This window comes from Microcaecilia unicolor, chromosome 8 (genome assembly GCF_901765095.1).
Source record: "Microcaecilia unicolor chromosome 8, aMicUni1.1, whole genome shotgun sequence".
Classification (NCBI taxonomy): domain Eukaryota; kingdom Metazoa; phylum Chordata; class Amphibia; order Gymnophiona; family Siphonopidae; genus Microcaecilia; species Microcaecilia unicolor.
The window spans coordinates 245869259-245894218 of NC_044038.1; the positions used below are offsets into that span (position 1 = coordinate 245869259).

Below are 24960 nucleotides of genomic sequence, written 5' to 3' on the forward strand. Positions count from 1 at the left end.
TAGTCGTTCCATAACTGCTTGACTAGATCGACTTGTTAGTCTTGATATCTTTGTAACACCAATTGTATTTCTTGTACCCTGAAATGGTGATGCCATAACAGGTCTTTGTAAGCCACATCGAGCCTGCAAACAGGTGGGAAAATGTGGGATACAAGTGCAATAAATAAAAATAAAAAAAATTCACCAAAACACATAAAATGAGGTGTATTTCAATGAGCCCCCTCCTGTCTCGGGCTCAGCCATGCCACACCGCTACGTGTTCTCATATCCTTCATACACTCATGCAGTTTCATTACTTCATACTTTGTTGTTACATATTTTCTATATAGTGTGGATCTTCAATTTTCACTTGTGCAGTTATTCTAAATTACTAGATCAAATGTAATCCCCAAATATTGATTAAATTAGCGTGTTCCTGTCACTCCATAAAGAACACGAGGGGGATTTTTTTTTCATAGGTTGCCTAGGTTGTAAAGTCCAAGTAGGTGCCTCCCAGTTGACTCCACCAACTTGAAAATCCCCCAACTCCCAAGCGTCTAGTGGCACCTCCCTTTCCTTTCCATGACTAAAAACTAGCATCCATAGAGCCTTAGTTGAGGGGAAAAAAACCCAGCCAATTTTCAGGTACAATATTTATAGACTTGTTTTTTTATTCAGTAGCACTGCTCATCAGATATTTGAAAGCAATATAAGTTTCCAAGTTTAATCGCATCTGATACACTGCCCATTCAGTAGGGCTTCTGAGCAGTTTACAAAAAAGATATATATTATGAAATAGGGGGGAAGGAAAGGAAGCTACATCATGAATAGGACAGGAGAGCTGACAGAGCTAAATGCAGACAACAGGATAGCATGACACCCTTCCTCCCCCCTCCAAAGAGGCAAGTGAGTGAAGACCACTGGCTCATGTCAGAGTTATATACCAGAAGTGTTTCTAAAAAAGAAATGCTTTGTGGCCTTCTTAAGATCTCTGCATTTTCACAAAGGCTGGAAACCCAAAGCAGGGAATAAAATAAGCATGGACAGTGACTGACCCCCTGCTCGGATTCCAAAAACAAACAATAAGGACATGAAATGCACAAGGTAAGGAGAGACTGGATTTTAATGAACATGAAACACATCTGAGCTGTAATACGCACCTCAAACATTTTCTCATAGTACTTTAAGGTTTTGAAAAGTAATAGGATTATCAGATAAGAAGTTCTGTATCACTGAGTATTAGTAAGGACCTTATTTAAATAAGAAACGGCCTTTACGGATCACTCCCACAGCACAGCTCTTTGTGTCCTCTGGAGAAAGCAGACTTCATAAAGAATAACTTCGTAATACAATCACTCCCCAGTAACATATGTTTATTTCAGCCCTCTTCTCAGCATTCTGCGACAGTTCCATGTCGAACACTTTTTTCTCAAAATGTTGTAAGAAAGGTCTTTGCTGGTCTGCGTTTCTCAGAGTCCCTCATCATTGTATGTAGGAGAAGAGGGCTTCAGGATGCTCTGTGGGTCATGTTCCATAAGGGGGCGCCAATTCACACTACCTGAAAGCAGCAGGTCCTCCCCAGCTAGGGAATCTAGGTATTGCATCTGAAATGTGCGAGAGAGGAAAATCACATTTTTCTTTAATCACAGATCAATCGGACAATGGTGTGAATTCACTATTCCTACATATTATCTCAATTTCCTGTACATCCTTCTAAAACTTATGCAAAGGGACCCTTCTCTGACTTTGAAGAAATTAAGTAATCCCTGATGCTGCACCACTTCCTGTACTGCTCGTTACCGCTGCTCTGCCCTCCCTACACAGCTGACATTCTCTCTACATCATTCCTCACTGCCAGTCACACACACACACATTCTCTTCCCTCCTTGCCATGGTTATCAATCACTTCTAGCCTGCAGCAGCTTGGCTACTCAGATCTATTAAGCAAGTTGAAGCTTTGTGTCTCTGACTTAGTAAGTAACCTCAGCTGCTGCTGGCATGAGGAAGGGAAGTCCAGAAGTATTTGTCCAATGAGGAAGAGAGGAATGGAGAATGGACACAATGGGATGATTGACAAAAGTTGACATTGAGTAAGTAACTTATTCCAGAGGAGTGTTCCAACTATAGACAATTCAGTGTCACAGCAGCATTCAGAGAGCAAACCGGATCACAGTGTCTTAAAACTTGTTTACAAATATTCAGGAGCTACACCATTCAGAGTCGTAGAATGGAGAACCAGGTTTCTAGCATGATATTATATGCATTTTCATTCAGTACCATGCATTCTAACTCTCTGCTGTGAGTCTGTATCAATCCATGTTTTTTTTTTAACAGCCAGAAAAAGAAGAAGAGGTAAACAAAATTATTTTTCAGCTATGGTCCTACCTGTTTGCGTATGTACTCCACCATGAATTCTAGGTGCCTCGGATCATCACACTGTTTGTTGAAAAGATTTCTCCAGAGTGCACCTGCCAGCACACGATCATCTGACAGAATCCCCTGAAATAACAGGTTGTAAAAATTGATAACACGAGCTTTCTGAAACGGAGTTTATCTAACTAGGCACAAATAAACTGTTATACATTTTGAAACAGTCTTTAGAGTACACAAGCTGAAAAAGTGCAAAAATGTAATAAGCATCCTTGAAACGAAGAAGACTGCTGAAAGAACAACCCAGGCTCAACCTCAGACAATTTCTAAACTCTTCTTACTTTCTTACCTATCTATATGTTAACCATCTCTCTGACCTCATGTGTAACTTTCCTTAAATTAGTCACCTTACGTTCTAACTCCTCTTACTTTCTTACCTATCTATATGTTCCAACGTTGCTTATGCCCTACACTATCAATTAAAATGTTCTATTACGTATTGTGTTGACATTGTATGTAGTGTACTATGCCATACTTTGTATTATTTGAATATTTTTACTGCTGTAATTGTCTATTGCCATGTTGATTTATTCACATTGTACACCATCTTGAGTGAATTCCTTCAAAAAGATGGTAAATAAATCCTAATAAAAAAATATGTTTGTATGTTGTTAAATAAGGATGGGTTCTTTGGTGCAATTGTGATAGCTCGACCTCTTTATTTTTATGTAGTTCCTTTCTTAGTACTTGTAAAAATGGGCCTGGACGCTTTTAAGGAAGAAAATATGGCTTGCATTCGAATGTCTCCAAATAGTTGCCCTTAGTGGGAAATAAGAATATCCTCCTGGGCTTACTCATTCACGTTTTCAACAATGGGCATCCCATGGTCTAGCTCTAATACAACATGCATTGAGGATGACGAACCGCAATCCATACATATACGTAGACGACGTAACAATTTACATCCCATTCAAAGAAGACTTAAAGGAAATTTCCAATGAAATCAACCAAAGTTTACACATCATGCATTCACAGGTGGATGCATTTCAGCTGAAACTCAACGCAGAAAAAACCCAATGCCTAATACTCACATCTCAGCATAATACGAACAAATTCACCACCATTAACACACCAAAACTGAATCTCCAATTTCGGATACCCTAAAAATTCTTGGAGTTACCATTGACCCGACACCTAACACTTGAGAGTCACGTGAAAAACACAACCAAGAAGATGTTTCACTCAATGTGGAAATTAAAAAGAATAAGACCTTTTTCCCAAGGAATCATCTTCCGTAGCCTGGTACAATCAATGGTACTCAGTCATTTAGACTACTGCAATGCACTCTACGTTGGCTGCAAAGAGCAAATAATCAAGAACACTCCAGACAGCCCAAAACACTGCAGCTAGACTCATATTCGGTAAAACAAAATAGTGAAAGCGCTAAACCCCTACGAGGAAAGGCTACACTGGCTCCCTCTTAAAGAACGCATCACGTTCAAAATATGTACCCTAGTTCACAAAATCATTCACGGAGATGCCCCAGCCTACATGTCAGACCTGATAGACTTACCACCAAGGAATGCTAAAAATCATCCCGCACATTCCTCAATCTTCACTTCCCTAACAGCAAAGGTCTAAAATACAAACTAATGCATGCGTCAACCTTCTCCTACTGAGCACACAATTCTGGAACGCACTGCCGTGCAACTTGAAACGATATATGAACTAACTAACTTCCGCAGACTACTGAAGACCCATCTCTTTAACAAGGCATACCACAAAGATCAACAAATGTGAACTCATCCACATATATCCTGCAAAGAGGTGGGAAAATGTAGGATACAAATGCAATAAATAAATAAATATTAGATTATAATACCTTAAAAACACTTACCTACTACAAACACAGGACTAGTGATCACTACATAGTCACATTGCTATGCACATCATCAACAGATTTTTACTGAAATCTATGTTTAATGAAAAATGGTCACAACCAGCTATAAGTAAAGGCCTGATAGGACGTTACTATGCTGGCCTAAAGGTAGTGATCAAGCAGTCCCCACTTCAGAGAATAGTGAACCAACGGATTCTCAATTTTGGAACTAATACTATGGAGATGTGTCTAGATAGCCTAAAGGATACATCACTGCTAGCACATAGTATTAAACTAAAAGAATTGTATTATAAATTTCTTTTGCGTATGTATATCCATCTGTCTCGTGCAAAGATGGGACCTGTCTCAAGTGTCAAACAGCAGAAGCTTCCTATAAACACTGTATTTTGGGATTGTCATAAAGTGCAGCAGTTCTGGTACATCTCTGGAATTATATAGATACCATTTATCAATGTAATTGGCTAACCCACTCCGCAAATTTGTTTGCTGGATGATACATCAATGATAAAGGAGGGTACTGCCAATCTCTTCTTTGAAAGGCAGCATCGATTGCAAAACGATGCCATCTAGTCCAATGGATTCATCCAGATTCTCCATCATTACTCCAATGGCGCAATCAAATGCATGAGCTCCTCACTATGGAACATATGTCAATAATGAGGAAGGACCAAAAGCTAAAAGTGCTTCCTAACTATTGGTTGCCCTACTTGAATAGTATGAATATGCGTGCTTGATCTGCATTTTTTAATTCTCTGGACATATAATTAGAAAGATTTATTCCCCCACCCCCTCCTCAGTATAAGAGTCACAAGTGCTACGGACATAGGAGAACCAATTTCAAACATTGGGATTGGGTGGAAGGTGCGGGATGGGTTCTGTTATAATTCATCACTCATTTTTGTATATATATCTTTGTTTTCATGATAATTTAATGAAAATGGTTTATACATAAATGCTTGAGTAGAGAGGTGTGGTAGCCTGTTAGTCCACTTTTAAAGGTAATCAATAGAAATAAAACATGGAAAAGAAATAAGATGATACCTTTTTTTATTGGACATAACTTAATACATTTCTTGATTAGCTTCGAATGTTGCCCTTCTTCGATTTCCAATCTGACGAAGAGGGCAACCTTCGAAAGCTAATCAAGAAATGTATTATGTCCAATAAAAAGGTATCATCTTATTTTCTTTTCATGTTTTTTTTAATTTCTATTGATTACATAAATGCTTGATATTAGATTGGATTAGTCAAGCTTCTCCAGTGTTCAGTATGTGTGTTTTATTTCTTGGGGTTCCCAGTTCAATTTTTGTTATAATATTTCTATTCTAATTTGTGATCTTTTTTTTTTTTTTTTTAATTTGTAAAGTTTATTGACAAACCATATAAAAATTACATTACAATATCTCATCCTAAATTCTGTTACCTCCATCATTCCCTCATCTGAACCTCAGGATCACAGTCATATAAACATTAAAGATGTCCCCTCTTATATCTCCTCCATTTTCTCCCACCCCATATTCACCCCCTCTCCCCCCCCCACCACCACCTTGGTCCCTTCATTCCCCGGCTTCCCCTCCCCATTTCCCCCCACCCTTACAGGTCTTTCACCAATATTCGATCAAAAGTGTTTCCATTCTTCAGCCTCTGAGTTGAACCTGCCCCGCCTTTTATCTGTCAATTCTTCCATCACTATTAATCCCCTGATCTTTCCAATCCAATTTTGCACTGTGGGTCCCTTGTCTTGCTTCCAAAACGCAAGCCTATGGATTTTGCTGCCGCTAGGCCTATCCTCTTGATCCTTTGTTCCCATTTCACTCCTCTCTGGTTCCCCCCACCCAATAATTTGGATCTTTTGTTCTGTATTGGGGGAGGGTTGTCTGTGTTTTGCATGTGACTGAGGTTCAATATTCTATTTACATTAGTTTCTGTGTTGAAATCTGTAGCAGGTCCCACTTGTTCTGTTTTACCAGGAGTAGATGTACTGGTGTCCCAGGGCCTAATGTACTATTTGTTGTGTTGCCTATCATAGGTAGAGTTCTTGTTGTTTGAATCTTAGGAATTAGTGCTACTGTAGTGTGACAGATTGCTATCTGTATGTTGAGTTAGGATTTTTTTTCAGGTTTGTATTATTTCACAGTGTGTCTGGTAGTGGAGAGATTTATGTTGCTATTCTCAGATGGAATGAGAATCAGAATTTTTTTTTTGTGTGTGGTGACTTCCATGAAGAAATTTCCTCCTTCTAAACTTCTATTGTTGGGGGGAGATTGGATTTTTTGCAGACGCAGAGCATGTTTACATTAACTCATAAGAACAGCTTCACTGTGCCAGGCTAAAGGTTCACGAAGATCACGTGTACCAATGTGTCACATATGTGCACATCGTCCATCAGGTGTATCCCAACTGAAAAAAAGGATGAGAACCCTAGTCTAAAATAAATCTTGTTGCAATCATGTTTCCATTCTACAGACATTAAATACTACTTTGAATAAACATAATAATTCTCTGCAAAATAAGCTGGAAAGTTATGGAAATTCCGTAAATATGATCAGAAAGTATTTTTTGGGTTTGTGCTGAAACTGACCTTTAATGCTATTCCTCCAATTTACAGAGTAAGTTTTGTTTTTTCCTAAATTGCTTTCAACTTAGAGAGCCAACGTTCTCATATTTTTTAAAAATGTTCTTTCATAGTATACATTGTCCTTTTGGATTGTAAAATAGTTTTCCCGGATATTTCACAAACAAAACACAATTAGCTAGCAGATGATTCCTGAACTATTCTCAGGATATTATACTGCTAGAGAACCTTCCTCTGAATAAATAACCAGCATCCTGAGGATGGTTTGCTTAGATGACGGTGTTTAGTGTATCAAAACATATTGAATAAGTGCTGTTTATGTGAAATATGCCCCCCCCCCCCCCCCCCCCCACACACACACTTTTAGAGGCATAGTGATTTTCTGGGCTTGGATTTTAGGGTACTGCCATATTTTTATTTCCTTATTATTTATATATTTATGTTTCTTTATAAGCTGCAATCTTTCTATTTGCAGGGTTATCGATATAATCAGAAAATTACGAGGCTTCCATAGTGCAGTTCTGCATAAAATCTAAGACTTACTTCATCATAGCCAAAAATTGCAGCATAGAAATGTTCTATCATGACTCTCATACTGTTCTTCAGGGCAACAGAATCAATCTGTAATAAGAAAGAGAAACAAATGTTTTCTACCATTCAGGAAACAGAGGTGACAATTATAATGGACAGCAAGTATTTAATAACTATCGAACTTGGAAACTTCAACACCACATTACAAGTCAACTACATACTATCAGATGCTAAATAATTAAATTCCAGGCACATCAGGAAAATTAGTTTCAAAGATTTAAAATCATTTTGTACTCATCGGTCGACATGAAGGAATTAACCTGGTTGCTAATGAATCACAGCAAGTTCAGGCTACTCCCCCATTCCCCGGAGGGAACAATTTTTGAGCGAGAGATTTTAGCACATGCCTTCCAGCCCTGCCCCACTTCAAGCCCACAGTCATTCCATAAAATATCCTTTTAACACCAATGACGATAGGGATGGATGAGAACCGATGACCTGTTCCTGCTATCCTTATGTTTTCAATAATTTAACATTGTATAAGGGTTTTTAAAAATCTTTCCCCTCCTTATGTTTTTTTGTTGTTGTATTTATTGTTTGTCAAGTGGTATTTGTCTGACCTTTTTCTATTTTGTTAAATTTAACGGATGTGAATCCTATTTGTACACCACCTTGATATCTGTTGAAAGGCAGTAAAACTAACTTTGCTACATAAAATAACTACAGACCACCTCTTCTTCCTGTCATCTCCTCTCATAACATCTCTTTTAACTTAGTTTCCCTATCAGGACATAGAACAAAGCTGTAAATATTACACCAGGCCCTAGAGCACCAATGCAGCTTCTACTGGGAAGCTGGACTGCAACAGATCCCTACACAGGAACTACATGCTAACATAACAGTGCAGCATCTGTCCTCTCCTCCCATAGTATAACCTCTTTCCCTTCTCCCTTTCCCCCGAACAGTGCAGCATCGTCCCTCTCCCTCCTTCAGTACAACCTCTATCCTCTTTCCCATTTTTCTCAACACTGCAGTACCCAATTCCCTTTCTCACTACACAACCTGTCTTCTCCTTCCTCTTCCCCCAACACTGCAGCATCTCCCCTCTCAGTGCAGCACTGACCCTCCCTTTACAGTGCAGCATCTCCCCTCTCAGTGCAGCACTGACCCTCCCCTTACAGTGCAGTATCTCCCCTCTTTCCTCCCATATAGTGCAACATGGTTCTCTCCCTTCTTTTCTGCCACAGTGCAACTCTCTTCATCCCTTCCTTACAATGCAGCATTGTCCCTCTCCCTCCTCCCCTACAGTACCTCTTCTTTCCCCCCTGCACCATCACTCTTGCCTTAATTTCATGTTTGCTGTAATCCTTCCACAGGTCGCAGTAGTAGGTAGAACTAAGATGAGCACACTGGAAGTGAAATCATATTAAACACTGCTTCCAGTGAGAAGGAGAGCAGCTCACGTGGAATTAAGGCAGACTGCTAGGACTACATAGTAACATAGTAGATGACGGCAGAAAAAGACCTGCACGGTCCATCCAGTCTGCCCAACAAGACAACTCATGTTTGCTACTTTTGTGTATACCCTACTTTGATTTGTACCTGTGCTCTTCAGGGCACAGACCGTATAAGTCTGCCCAGCACTATCCCCGCCTCCCACCACCGGCTCTGGCACAGATCGTATAAGTCTGCCCAGCACTATCCCCGCCTCCCACCACCGGCTCTGGCACAGATCGTATAAGTCTGCCCAGCACTATCCCCGCCTCCCACCACCGGCTCTGGCTCAGACCGTATAAGTCTGCCCAGCACTATCCCTGCCTCCCAACCTCCAGTCCCGCTTCCCACCACTGGCTCTGGCACAGACCGTATAAGTCTGCCCAACACTATCCCCGCCTCCAACCACCAGCCCCGCCTCCCCTGTGCCACTTTTTTGTGTATACCTTACCTTGATTTGTACCTGTCTTTTTCAGGGCACAGACCATACAAGTCTGACCAGCACTAGCCCCGCCTCACACCATCGGCTCTGGCACAGACCGTATAAGTCTGCCCCACACTATCCCCGCCTCCCAACCACCAGCTCTGCCTCCCACTACCGGCTCGTTATCCAATCTCGGCTAAGCTCCTGAGGGTACCATTTCTTTTGAACATGATTCCTTTATGTTTATCCCACGCATGTTTGAATTCCGTTACCGTTTTCACCTCCACCAACTCCCGCGGGAGGGCATTCCAAGCCTCCACCACTCTCTCCGTGAAAAAATAACTTCCTGGGCTTTTTCTTGATGGTCTGCCCCCCTAGTCTGGCTGCGTCTTCTGCCGTGTGATACGCCTCCCTGAGCTGTGTTGTGACGCTCCAGTTAACATCACTGTGCTAACAGAATCCTTCACCCTCAGTCCACACCTGCCAGGAAGGGCGAGGGAACCGGGACAATCCTCAATCCAATACAGAATAAGAGACTATAAACCGGGAAGAAACAGGCAGAGGAAAAAAATGAAATAGAAGGCCACACTCCGTAAGCAGTGTGGGTCTCATCAATGACTTGTAAAGGGGGATTATCAGCTCCTTCCTTCTGTTGACTATGCCTCTCTCTATGCAGGCCAAGCATCCTTCTGGGCTTTTGCCACCTCCTTTATCATATAGTTTTGTTCCCTTGAGATCCTCAGACGCTATCACACTGGAGTCTCTTTTCTGGTCTGTGCCATCAGCCGCTCAACTCCTATCACATACAGCTCCTTTGGATCTCTGGTCCCCAAAATCATCACATATAAAGCGTTTCTTCACGCCTCTAATTCTTGTAGATCACTTCCCATGCTTTCCACTCCTTCCGAGTGTTTACTCTGTTGCTAATCTTTGTGTACTTATCCTTCTAACTTTTCGGCAATATCACTCACAAAAATATTGAGCTGAATTGGCTGCAGTACAATTTTGGATTTAGCTCATGCCTTTCTAAGTGGTAGCGCAAGATACGATAGGTACTTTCCTGTCCCTGGAGGGTTTATAAGCTCTGGGGCTGTTCAACTAAAGCTTAGTGCATGCTAATGTTCTTTAGCATAAGCTGCCACATGGCCCAAAGATATAAAGAATGACACACAGAATTTAGGAGTCCTTTTACTAAGGTGTGCCAAAAAATGGCCTGCACTGGTGTAGACGCCAATTTTCAGCGCACCTGCAAAAAATGCCTTTTTTTTTTTGCTGAAAATGGACGTGTGGCACAATGAAAATTGGCACACATCCATTTTGGGCCTGAGACCTTACTGACACCCATTGACTTGCGGTAAGGTCTCACATGTTAACCGGGCGAAAATTGTCAGCGAGCATACAATGCCGATTCCCGCCATGAACCAGAAAATAAAAAATATTTTCCGGCACATGTAGCGGACCGCGTGTAAAAAATGAAATTACTGCTCGGACCACGCAGCAGCTGGGCGGTAGTTCAAAACTGGATGCACGTAGGACACGCATACATCCTAAGCAGCTTAGTAAAGAGCCACTTAGTCCATTAGCACACGCTAAGCTTTAGTAAAAGGGCTCCTATGTTTGTACCTGAGGCAATGAAGGATTAAGTGATTTGCCCAGATCACAAGGAGCAGCAGGTGAGATTTGAACCGGGCCACCCTGGTTCTCAACCATGGCTCTAACCAACTGATTGTTTTTACTTGACACAGACAAAGCCATTTTCCCAGTATCGAAGAATGTTGACTTCCTGATGGATTAGGAAACTCTATTGCTCTTCAGAACTCATATTTTAACCGATGCTCCCTTTCTTCTTCCTCCTCTTTCTATTTGATTTGTTATTGAACGGTATTTCGCTGCAAAGAAAGAGGTGGGTGACCGAAGACGTCTGCTGCCCCAACATGAGCAAAGATGGATTTCCGATTAAAATCAACGGAGCCTTTGAGGTTTAAATGGCAAGATAGAATGGGTTAATTTTTTCCAATTTCCCTTTAGAAAATATTTTGTTATATTCTTTATTAAACATGGACATCTGTGCATATATGAAGATTACTATGAACATAGTTTTGTTTCATTCCGACACTATGGGGTAGTCAACAGGCCTGGTGTGTACTAACGAAGAGGCCGTTCCCACGCACTAGGCCCATTTTTTTTACATGCCCAGTTAATAGAGAGCAATTCCCAGTATTCTCTTTCAGGTCATGTGCTAATGTTCGCATAACATGCGTAACCTGAAAAAAATTGATGGGGAGCACTTACAATCTCCTAATTAAGAGGAACTAAATGCACTCAGTCTGCTGCCCCTCACATCTTTCTACCCTCATCTCCCCGTACGTTCCCCCGCCCTACCCTCCGGTTCACAGGATAAATCCCTCCTCTCAGTACCCTTCTCCACCCCGCCAAATCCAGGCTCCGCTCATTCTGCCTCGCCTCACCCTATGCTTGGAACAACCTTCCTGAGCCCTTACGCCAAGCCCCCTCCTTGCCCGTCTTCAAGTCTTTGCTTAAAGCCCACCTCTTCAATGCTGCGTTCGGCACCTAACCCTTACCGTTCAGTGAATCCAGACTGCCCCAATTTGACTGCCCCTATCGGACCGACCGTTCACTTGTCTATTAGATTGTAAGCTCTTTGAGCAGGGACTGTCTCTCTTTGTTAAATTGTACAGCGCTGCGTAACCCTAGTAGTGCTCTAGAAATGTTAAGTAGTAGTAAGTAGTAACTAAGAGCTCCTGGCCTTATAGATATGCTGGCCACTCAGCACACGGTAATCGGAATGCGCTAGCTGGATTGCGTGTCCACACCCGTTCTGCATTCCTGACATGCTCCTCCAGAAGGGTTTTGGAGTGTCTATGCTTATGCGGATGGGATTTTATTAGTCTTTAAAACATCCCTCATGTGTATTGATTTGAGTGTTTTACAGGATTGTTTGTTGGCAATCTCAATTTGGTTGAAGGAGCATCAGCTACTATTAAATATGTCTAAGACAACAGCCTGCTGGATCACAGGAAAGTTAGACTGTCCCCCTGCGATCCCTGTTTTGCTTGGATTTCCTGTAACAGCAGTAGACACTTTTACATATTTGAGTGTGGTCATTGATTACCAGCTTACTTTTAGGGATCAGGCATCAGGTGTTATGAGACAGGGTTTATTTCTGTTGCGTTATCTTCTGTCTTCAAGGTTTTATTTTAATGAGGCTGCTTTACACAGCTTGATTCATGCCCCGTTATTCTCTCATTTAGATTATGGTAATATTTTGTATGTTGGCCTATAATCTTAAGCGGTCACAGATATTATAGAATGTAGTTGGGTAAGGTGAGAAAATAGGAACACGTAACCCCTCTTTATGTTCGTTATCACTACTTGCCAATGATTTTTAGCTCTAAATGAAAAGGTGCCTTCTTATCTTGCTTCTATGGGTGCTACAGTATGCTCCTAGTAGGCCGTACGTGTGGTCCTGGAGCACAGGATTTGTAGTCCTTCTCCCTCAACATTTTCTGGGTGGGTGCATATGCGTGGAATGGGGATCAGTAAGGAAATCAGGGCTGAGGGCTCCATTACGAAATGTTAAAGCCCATTATTTCAGGTTAGCCTGGATTAGTTGATGATCTACTGGTGCACCTACACAGATGTGGTTGTGTATGTACTATACTTATGATATGAATACTCTTGGTATGTTGCTTTGAGATCTGTCATTTCCTGAATGAAATTCTTTTCTAGTCATTTAGGGCTCCTTTTTTACTAAGGCGTGCAACGATTAGCATGCGCTAAATGCTAAGAAGTCTGTAGGAATAAAATGGTCTTCTCAGCATTTAGCACATGCTAATCCATTAGCTCACTTTAGTAAAAGGAGCCCTAAGTTTTATACATTTTTAAAATGTATATATTATAAACTGATGCAGAGAAGGGCGATTAAAATGATAAAGGGGATGGGACGAGTTCCCTATGAGGAAAGGCTAAAGCGGCTAGGGCTCTTCAGCTTGGAGAAAAGGCGGCTGAGGGGAGATATGATAGAGGTCTATAAAATAATGAGTGGAGTTGAACGGGTAGATGTGAAAGGTCTGTTCACGCTTTCCAAAAATACTAGGACTAGGGGGGCATGCGATGAAGCTACAATGTAGTAAATTTAAAACGAATCTGAGAAAATGTTTCTTCACTCAACGTGTAATTAAACTCTGGAATTCGTTGCCAGAGAATGTGGTAAAGGCGGTTAGCTTAGTGAAGTTTTAAAAAGGTTTGGACGGCTTCCTAAAGGAAAAGTCCATAGACCGTTATTAAATGGACTTGGGGAAAATCCACTATTTCTGGGATAAGCAGTATAAAATGTTTTGTACATTTTTGGGATCTTGCTGGGTATTTGTGACCTGGATTGACCACTGTTGGAAACAGGATGCTGGGCTCGATGGACCTTTGGTCTCTCCCAGTATGGCAATACTTATGTACTTATGATGTGATCTGACAAAGCTTAGCGTTATAGTAAATTTTAATAGAATTATAAACTATTTTGGGAGGATATGGCAAAGACTGAGGAAGGTAACCGAAGAGGCTCTCACTTGCTCATACACAGTTCCAGCTCTTAAGAGTTTGCTATTTTAAAGGATTCCACTGGAAGAAACATTTGTATATCTAGACTGCAATAAGGAAGCTGGATTTCTTTGATATCTTAAAGGTCTCTTTAAAATTCAAAGATCTTCCCCCAGCTCTGGTGATCAGGCTCTCTATTAAATAAATATATTTTCCCACTCCTCTTAGTTGTCTGTGTGTCTTGGCCAGAATGTGAGCAGACACTGCATCTCTCTAGAAATGGCTGCCAGTGGTATTAATAGTAGAATGTCAGTACTTCAACGGTTAAAGATTTTCTTGCCAATATTTTAAGAGTGCTGAAGGTTCCAAATTACAGATAAAATAAACAATGAAAGGTCTGTGAAAGCTCCAGTCTACCATGTTCGTCAGTGTTAACAAGGGCTCCTTTATTACTGCAACCTTTCAGAAGTGAATACAAGTTATTACTTTGCTCTACCTCTGCCCTCTAGTAAGAGGAAAGGAAAAGGGGGAAAACTGAAAAATAATTCCCAGAGAAACGTAAGGCTATATTTTTAAATGCTTTGTAAAGTGTATTAGGCAGACTCAGACAAAATATTTTTACTTTCAGAGCTTGACCTAATAATTTGGGGGCCATTTTACAAAGTTGCGCTAAAAGGTGGGCTGCGTTATTACTAGCGCGTGGGTTTCCCGCGCGCTGGGGCCACCTTTTAACGCGTGGGTAAAATGGCTGATTTTTGTATATCGACAATAATGGCCAAGCTGTTCTATTAGCGTACAAGCCCGTAACTACACCTATTTTCTAGGTGGTAAGGGCTCACACGCTAATGCCCACACACTAACCCATTAGAACTGAACATGACCCCCAGCACTAAAAAGTAAAAATGATTATTTAGCACACTGGAAGTGTGCGTACATAACAGAACTACTGCAGCTGTATGCTGGTCTTAGTGTATATGACAAATAAACAACTTTCATGGATGCAAAACACACTGCCTCATCCTTTCATCACACCACAACAAGTACAAACCTGCAACTATAATTACCCCAGGACACATACTCCCTACCTCAGAAAGTTTTTTTATTTTATTTTATTTATATATTTATCATTTTACTTAATTACATTCACATCTATCACATAAATATAAGGAAATACAGAAATTAATATAAAAAGGAAAACATTTTCTCTCAACAATATATATTTACATAATTGTCCACAATTGGAAGATCCAAGATCAGGAAAACAATCTTAAAGAAAATAAGAAAAACTCAAAATGGTTAATCTTACACTTCACATTTTCTGAGGGAGGAAGGTTAATTGGTTATTGCAGCCGGTACAGTCGTAACTGAAGGAAGTTGCTGCAGAGGATTCTTCATCTTTTCCACAAACTCTTATATTTCTTAGGTTCAAACAAATAAGTAATAGGAAATAAAACACTTACAAGGGAATCACGCTAGAAGGTCCCACCTAGGGCAATGATTCCTGGCTTAAAAGCCAAGACTTCACACCTCCCAGTCCTGCGATTCCCTTGATGTGTCAGGAAATATATGCATCTTTGAAACCAAAAAACTATCAACCATGCTACCCTCAGAAAGTTTAAAAATACTCGTGTCACACTCGATCGGAGCCTCACACTAGAGAACCAAGTAAATACTTGTAATAAAGAAAATGTTCCATGCAATGTGGAAACTCAAACGAATAAAAGTCTTTTCTTCTCGAGGGAAACGTTTCAAAACCTAATACATCATGGTCCTAAGCCGGCAGATTACGGTAACGGAATCTACGCGGGATGCAAAGCACAATCACAAAAAAACTCCAGACCATGCCCAAAATTTAACAGCCAGACTGATATATGGTAAAACACGATTCAAAAGTGCCAAACCCCTACGAGAAAAGCTGCACTGGCTCCCAATCAAAGAACGGACCATCTTCAAAATCTGCACCTTGGTACACAAAGAGGCATATTTTCAAAGCACTTAGCCTTCCAAAATCATCTACGGCATAGCTCCAGGTTACATGACAGACCTAAAAGATCTACCAACGAGAAACAGAATCAGATCATCAAGATCATACCTAAATCTACATTATCCAAACTGTAAAAGACTAAATACAAAACAACATCGCATCAACTTCTCTTACATAAGCACACAACTATGGAACGGACTCCCAAAATTTAGTGAGAACCATCCATGACCACTTAAACTTCAGAAAATCAACTCAAGACTCACCTATTCAAAACAGCCCATCCCAACGATCCAACATAAAATCCCAGCACCCTGCATAACTAATGATCGTACTGCACATTATAATCTTCACCCCTTTCGACCCCTTGATACCTGATCCAAACCTACCTCATCTGATCACAATATAACTTTGTATCTGTTACCAATCGAATTGGGCAACAGCCTCTAAGGTACTATGTAAGCCACATTGAGCCTGCAAATAGGTGGGAAATAGTGGGGTACAAATGTAACAAATAATAAATAAAAATGAATGAAAGAGCAACACTAGAAAGAGAACGAGTTAAGTTTTCTTGAACTGTATTTGCCAGGAACGAGAAAATGATGTTGGCTTACTCTAGAACGAACAACCTACCTCTGAGAAAGACAGGGAGAGATGCCTTAACAAAATAAGGACAAAGCTGATTAATGTTCCCTCTTCTGGTTCGTTTCTGGTTAGAAAGCACGTGTCATAGTTGCATTTCCCTACATTAACCTCTCCTGCGGCTCTCCTCTCCCACTCCATAACACTTCAAATTCAGCTCCATTTCTCTGCTCAATTCCTTCCTCTCTTCTGAGATCATGGGTTGCCTTTGACCAGGTGCCTCCTCTCTTACTACACGGCTTCCTGCTGACAGATGAACATCAAGCTGTGGCTCTTACAGCTGAAGGCACCCTGAAGCTCAGCTGCCACCACTTAACACGAAGTCCCTGAGCAGACACCAGAATTACCCCTTCTTTTGCATGGCTCCTCCTTTTCATACGGCAGCCATGCTAACTGTCAACAGAGGCAGTGTTTTCATGGGCAGTGAGCAGTGCCCTTGTCAAGCTCAGCCCGGACCAGAAAGAGCGCTGGGCAGGGGTGAAGGGTGTTTGATGGTCCACAACGGTCCAGCGGGGTTCCTGCCACCTACTATTTCTTTGATCTCATTAGCCTACCACAGGCTTTGTGATCAGTCCTCATGTTAAAAAATCTGGCCTAGATTCTAGTATTCCTTGAACTATAGTCGTTCAATTGCGATCTACCTTTCCTAACAACATTGTGTGAAAAAATTGCTCATTCGCAATTCCTTTGGTTCTGGAACTCCAACAATTCCTTCCATCCTAATCAATCTGCTCTTTGTGAAGGACACAGTACCGCGTTTGCACTCATCTCCATGGTTAACGATATCATCTGTCCTGATAGACAAGATGTGATTTTAATCAAGTTAGACCTTAATTCTGTCTTTGATCTAGTCAATCACACCCTCCTGTATGTAACATTTGAGGGCTGATATACTGGCTATGCTCCTATTTCTCTGCTTGTATATTTGAAGCGCACAGGATAACACCCTATCAAATCCTCATCCTTTATCATATGGGGTCCCTCGGGGGAACATTTTGGCACCCCTCTGTTTAACATTTAAATTGCTCCTCTGGCCACTTGTATACGAATTGCTAAAGGTTGCAATCTAAGCAGCAACAAACCATGGTTCAGTGTATAGAAAGAGGAGTGGAGGAGTGGCCTAGTGGTTAGGGTGGTGGACTTTGGTCCTGGGGAACTGAGTTCAATTCCCACCTCAGCTACAGGCAGCTCCTTGTGACTCTGGGCAAGTCACTTAACCCTCCATTGCCCCAGGTACAAATAAGTACCTGTAAGCCACATTGAGCCTGCCATGAGTGGGAAAGCACGGGGTACAAATGTAACAAAAAATAAAAAATATAAAGAAGTAGAAATATCTAGGGCCACCGTTAGGTGATCAATACCACAGTCAAAACCATGATGAACACAATCCAAAACAGATTAACAAACTTTCAGTATTATGTTTATACCGAAAACCAAACTGATATTGATCTGCCATGAGCATCAGTATGAAAGTGTAAGCATTGATTCACATTTACGTGTTCCACGCCATTCAGAATTTTAAATGACTAACTTATCACTCCTCAGTTGTCTTTTTTTCCAATCTGAACAGCCCTAATCTCTTAGCTTTCCCTTATAGGAGAGTCCCTTCTATCCCCCTTAATCATTTTGGTTACTTTTTTTCTTTATCTTTTCCAGTTCCAGTATATCTTTTTTTTGGAGGAGATAGGGGACTAGGAGGTGGGAGATGCAGGTGGATCGGTAATCAAAAGTGAAGCAGAGTCACAGGTCCATTATACCTAATATGATTTGGCGTTAAAGCCTCGATGTTGTGCTCAGGCTTTCACTCTTTAGCACACTTCTCTGTATTCGGTTCCGGAAGGGGTGGGGAAAAAATGGGTTGATTCACACCTAGCATCCATTCAAAGACACTGACCAGTCACCTTTATCCTCTTTTTTTTTTTTTAGATTTTGGAGAAATTAGTGTTTGAACAATTGCAGGAGCATACTGATGCTCATGGGAGTATTAGATCAATATCAGTTTGGTTTCCAGTAAAAACACACTACTGAAACTTTGTTAATCTCTGTTTGGATTGTGTTCCTCATGGTTTTGTCTGTGGGCCTAGATATTTCAGCTGCTTTCGATACAGTGAATCATAGTTTGTTACTGCTTAGACTGCAAGCTTTAGGGATTTCAAGACTAGTCTTTTGTTGGTTTGAGTCATTCTTGAATGGGAGACACTTTCAACTTTTGTTGAACTTTTTCATGGCCTGATATTTCTTCAGGGGTACCAGAAGGATCATCACTTTCTGAACTTCTTTTAATATCTATATTGATCTGCTTTGTAAAGTTCTTGCTTGTTTGGGTGTTCATTATAGACTGTATGCTGATGACATACAATTTGTTTCCTCCATAAAAGAAAAGATTTCCGATACATTTACGTTCCTAGAATTGTGTTTAAGAAGAGTCAATTCTTGGTTGAAACGGCGGCAGAGGGGAGATATGATAGAGGCCTATAAGATAATGAGTGGAATGGAATGGGTTTGATGTGGAGCGTCTGTTTACGCTTTCCAAAAATACTAGGACAAGGGGGCATGCGATGAAGCTGCAGTGTGGTAAATTTAAAACGGATCGGAGGAAATATTTCTTCACTCAACGCGTAGTTAAACTCTGGAATTTGCTGCCTGGAAAAGGTGGTTAACTTAGCGGACTTCAAAAAAGGGTTGGACTGCTTCCTGGAGGAAAAGCCATAGAATGTTATTGAATGGACAAGGGAATAATACAGTATTTCTAGGATGGGCGGGACAAATTGCTTGTTCTTTTGGCCGCTGTCGGTGATAGGGTGCTGGGCTCGATGGACCCTTGGTCTGTCCCAGAATGGTGATGCTTATGTACTTATGTAATAAATTGAGTTTAAATATGAACAAAACTCAAATACTGTTTTTTTTCAGAAGGTTGATTTCCCTAAACTGTTCACTTTTGTGGATATTGTTATTGTTGAAAAGATGAAATATTTGGGAGTTTAACTAGTGTTTGTTGTAAAATATTCTTAAGAAATTTACACGATTTTCTGAATTCTGATCATTTTTGTACAGTTGTTCAGGTATATGTTTTTCCACTCTTTGATTACTGTAATGCTTTATTTATGGGATTACCGAGTAGATTCCTTCAAGTGTTGCAGGTAGTTCAGAATGCTACAGCGTTTAATTGTAGGTTGTTTACACTTTACACATATTTCTCTATTTTTGAAGCAAATACATTGGCTCCCCATTATTTGGCGGATTAATTTTAAAGTTGTTGTTGGTTTTTAAATTCTTACATGACCGATCACCTGTCTTGCAAGTACTTTGAAGCTTTATACCTCTCTGTGTGTGCAACGCGATCCCAGAACCAGAATCCACTTGAGGTACCATCTTTCCGCCAAGTGAGATTAGATACATACAGGAAAAGATTTTCATGACTGCAGCACCTATGTTGTAGAATAATTTACTGTAGCAATTGCAGGATACTCAATCAGTTCTCTCCTTTAGGAAACAGCTAAAAGCCTTTTTTTCAACAAGCATTTTGATATTGGATGATTTTGATCTGTAATGATTTGTAAGGATTATTCCCCGTGTATTGTTGGAATGTTTGTTTTAGCCGTCATGTAGACTGGAGTGACTGTTTCAGTTTTTAATGTACATTTTATTATGAATGTTATTTCTGTAAACCACCCAGAATGGTAGATGGTGTGGGTTATACATTTTTTTTTTTTTTAATAAAGAAACTTACTACCCACACGGTCACACATACACTGAAGAGGCATATTTTCAAAGCACTTCCAAAGGTTTCTATGGAACTTTGGAAGGCTAAGTGCTTTGAAAATATGCCACTCATGAGTCACCTTCCCAACTAAACCCATTCAGTCACCCACCCACCCCCATCCACTGTCCTCTTCTAGTTCTCCTGGTACCCTAACAAGTCACTCAATTATTTACTACCGTGTTTCCCCGAAAATAAGACACTGTCTTATATTAATTTTTGCCCCCAAAAATGCGCTAGGTCTTATTTTCAGGGGCTGTCTTATTTTTCGGGGAAACATCGGGGTTGGATCGGGGTTGGCCCGCCCACCCTCCGTCGCTCCCGGAACTAACCTTAAACGCTTCCTTTCACCTTCGCAGCAAGCAGCAGCAGGGCAGGCCATTCCTTCCTTCCATGTCCCGCCCTCACCTGACGTAACGTCCGCGAGGGTGGGGCACGGAAGGAAGGAGAGATCTGCACTGCTGCTGCTTGCTGCGAAGGTGAAAGGAGGCGTTTAAGGTTAGTTCTGGGAGTGATGGAGGGTGGGTAGAGGGGGGCCCGGCAACCTCGGGTGGGGGGGCGGCCCGGGGGCGGCCTTGCTTTCAAACAAAAATTTGCTAGGTCTTACTTTCGGGGGAGGCTTTATATCTACCAATTCAGGAAAACCTCTACTAGGTCTTATTTTCGGGGGATGTCTTACTTTCGGGGAAACAGGGTACCTGTATACCCCAAATCCACTCGTTCACAGACACACACGTAGAATAAGGCTGATGAGATGGCTCAGTGCTTGAGTTGTGCCAAAGAAGCCTGGGACGTCACACACAACCTGTATGTTTCCAGGATGAGTATATCAGATAATTACTCTAGAAAGAGTCTATTTACATATTTGTTGCCAACTATAAAAAAAAAAAAAATCACTGGTGTTATTTACTATTTTTCAGTAATAATTTGCTTTTGTTACCATAGTGTGTGTGTGTGTGTGTGTGTTTGTGGGGTTGTCATCTGAATGTTCAACTGCTGAAATAGGGTCGCAGAGGAAAATGGTTTTGAAAGTACTGCCTTACATTCACTAACTATAATTGTGTTTTTATACTCCTGCACCCCTCAGCCCAATCCTTTTTAATGACTCTGCAATAATAATACTGATATTTTTTGGCATGTAATACCCTGGGGTGTAATCAATATAAAACTGTTAGCTGAAAAGAGTAATGCAACAAATACATACATTTGTTTTTCCACTTGTTTGGATTTAGCTCTTTTTAACTTAAGGCAAGTTACATTCAGATACAGAAAGTATTTTTCCCTGACCCCAGAGGGTTTACAATCTAAGAGGCAGATGCATCAACCAAACGTTAAAAAATCTAAATCGTTAAAGTCCCTAACGATTTTTAAAAAACGAAGAATGCACCAAAAAAAAAAGTCACACATGCTCAGATCGGTATTGAAACATACAATGTATCAAAGAATCACAATGCACATCGGTAATCGGCCCCTAAATCATGCGCAGAGCAGCCAAGCGTTTTGCTGGCTGCTCTGCGCATGCTGCAAATGTCAAAACAAACAAAAAAAAAAAAAGCCACAACACATACACGTGGCTACCCGGTCAGCAAAATACAAAAACAAAGGATCAGGAGGGGGCAAGGGCGCTTGTCCGGAGCGTCCTGTATGGACGGCCTTGCCCCCCCCCCCCCTGCTGCTCCCCACTTTCCGCCGCTTCCCCCCACCCCACGAAAAAGCAAAATTCTAGCAGCCCCGGTCCCCCTCCCTTCCTGTTCTTCTGTTTTGCAAAAGCTAACTCCGCCTCCCGTCATTCTTCCGCCCCGTGCCCCGCCCCCGCTGCCCCCCCTGAGGTTGACTACGCCGCTCCCCCCCTCCACCGAGACCCCCCTCCCTAATACCGACCCGAGCAGCGCCTCTCACCTCTTTCTGAAGCGCTGCACGGGCAGGAAGATCTGTTGTGTTGGTCGCAGAGTCTCCATGACGTCTCTTATTCCCTGGACTAGGCCCGCCTCCTTCTGACGTAGGGGGGGGGGGGGGGGGAAGTGGCAGACAGTGGGGAGCAGCGGGGGGGAGCATGGCCATCCATACAGGACGCTCCTGATGAGCGCCCTTGCCCCCTCCCGATTCTTTTTTTATTTGATGTGTTTTCTGACACGTTTTCTTACAGCTCAAACACAGCTCTTTTGGACATATGTAATGCAACGTCCTTTGACCAATCACAGCGCTTTTAGCTCTGCTAATGCGCTGGGATTGGCTCAAAGTTTGTTTATTTTTTCACTTTACGATTTTTCCTGGCACAGAGCTGTCCTAACGAGAGGTCCAGACCTCTCGTTAGATTTCCTGCCTTTTTCCTGCGTAAAGACAATCGGAAAAGGTTAGTGCATCTCGTTTCAATGGGGTTTTTACACTAATTGCTCATCTGCACTCCGTTTTCGTTAGCTGCTAGCTTCCCTCGGTAAAAGCCCTTTGATGCATGCAACGGCTCAAAATTTCCTCGTTGGAGGGTCGTTAAAGGCTCATTAAGCTTTGGTGCATCTGCCTCTATGTCTGTATCTGAAACAATAGAGGGGTTAAATAACTTCCCCAGGCTCACAAAGAGTGTCGGTGGGATTTGAATCCTAGCATTCCTGCTTCTCAGCCTGCTACTCTTAACTACTACGCCAGTGTTTCTCAGCCCTCTCCTGGGGTTACTACAATGAATATTTGTGAGATATAATGGTGACTCATTGCATCAAATCTATCTCACACATGTTCATTGTGGCAAACCTGAAATCCTGAGTCTTCAGGAGTGCCTCCAGGAGAGGACTGAGAAACACTGCACTATACTACTGAATATCACCCTTTTAATCATTTATATCATCAAAATACTTGGCAGTAAAGGGGTTAATAGCTACCTCTGTGGTTGGTACAAAAAAAGAATCATTCTACAATTGAGTGTTCAAACATGCAGACAGTAAACTTTCATTGCCAGCAGCAGGATTATGGATTGACCTCTTACCCTTCACTAAATCCCAGACTACTTGCTTTAAAAAGCTTAAACTTGGTGGTTTTATACCACAAGGTGGGGATCTCTCTCAATGTAGAGCTCCACTGAGCTTTCAAATCTGTCGTTACTAGTTGTTATTTCATGCCACCATCTTCAATGTTTGTTTTTGAAATTGGCTTAAATGTCACAATGGAAAAATGAAGTAAAGAGCCACAGAATAAGACATACCTAATGGCAAAAGCACCTAAAGAAAGGAACTTGGTCAGGTGAAAAAGCAGTAGGAAATGCTTATCTGAGGTCTACCTTCCCAAGTCTTGATGAGATTGTTAGTTAATTTTCTAATAAAAATTTATATTTTCCGAAGCAGTCTATGCACTTCATCCATGTCTCATAATTGAAACATGAACTGAATGAAAGATGTTCAGCTGAAGCAGGAGATTTCTGTTTAGCATATACAGAGTAAAGCAAATCAGTCCAACACATAACTTTCAAAAGAGCGATGAAAATCACTTACCTGTGGGGTTAAATGGGCAGTATTCACAATGGAGAAGGGTAGTCAGTGGGGTTCCTCAGGGGTCTGTGCTAGGACCGCTGCATTTATAAATGATTTAGAGATGGGAGTAACTAGCGAGGTAATTAAATTTGCTGATGACACAAAGTTATTCAAAGTCGTTAACTCACGACAGGATTCTGAAAAATTACAGAAGGACCTTACGAGACTGGGCGGCTAAATGGCAGATGACATTTAATGTGAGCAAGTGCAAGGTCATGCATGTGGGAAAAAAGACTCTGAATTATAAGGTTCCACGCTAGGAGTTACCAAGAAAGGGATCTGGGTGTCGTCGTTGATAATACACTGAAACATTCTGCTCAGGTATGGAAAACAGGTATGAGGATGTTATAATGCCGTTATATCGCTCCATGATGCGACCGCACCTTGAGCATTGTGTTCAATTCTGGTCGCTGCATCTCAAGAAAGATATAGTGGAATTGGAAAAGGTACAGCGAAGGGCGACTAAAATGATAGCGGGGATGGGACGACTTCCCTATGAAGAAAGACTAAGGAGGCTAGGGCTTTTCAGTTTGGAGAAGAGACGGCTGAGGGGAGACATGATAGAGGTATATAAAATAATGAGTGGAGTGGAACAGGTGGATGTGAAGCGTCTGTTCATTTTCCAAAAATACTAGGTCTAGCGGGCATGCGATGAAACTACAGTGTAGTAAATTTAAAACAAATCGGAGAAAGGTTTCTTCACCCAACACGTAATTAAACTCTGGAATTCGTTGTCGGAGAACGTGGTGAAGGCGGTTCGCTTGGCAGAGTATAAAAAGGGGTTAGACATTTTCCTAAAGGACAAGTCCATAAACCGCTACTAAATGGACTTGGGAAAAATCCACAATTCCAGGAATAACATGTATAGAATGTTTGTACGTTTGGGAAGCTCGCCAGGTGCCCTTGGCCTGGATTGGCCACTGTCGTGGACAGGATGCTGGGCTCGATGGACCCTTGGTCTTTTCCCAGTGTGGCATTACTTATGTGTTCTGTAACAGCAGCAGGGCATTGGCTATGAGACACGTCTCATATTTGTAACTTTGCAGCTATGCATTTTAGCTAACCACGTCACCAAACATAAAGCGGGTCACTTTATTAGTAGTTAAAAAAAAGGAGGCAGAGAGTCTTTCAGAAAAACAGGCAGGGTGCATGTGGGGTTTAATGCACTGCTATTGAAGGCCCTGTGGGACTCCAAAGGAAGAGGAACCACTGCGGAGCCACAAAACTATATG

At 41.5% G+C, this 24960-nt stretch overlaps 1 protein-coding gene across 2 annotated transcripts in view; it reads right to left on the reverse strand.

Moving 5' to 3' along the window:
- Positions 1-1084: 1084 nt before the first annotated feature.
- LOC115476618 (ubiquinol-cytochrome-c reductase complex assembly factor 1) overlaps positions 1085-24960 on the reverse strand; it is a 49874-nt gene continuing 25998 nt past the window's right edge. For both annotated transcript variants that reach the window (XM_030213088.1, XM_030213089.1), the window contains exons 9-11: positions 7368-7445; positions 2365-2478; positions 1085-1583 (exon numbers count right to left, since the gene is read on the reverse strand). In XM_030213088.1, the coding sequence (XP_030068948.1) occupies positions 1449-1583; positions 2365-2478; positions 7368-7445 (327 nt within the window). In that variant the 3' untranslated portion in view covers positions 1085-1448. The remainder of the gene's footprint in view (positions 1584-2364; positions 2479-7367; positions 7446-24960) is intronic.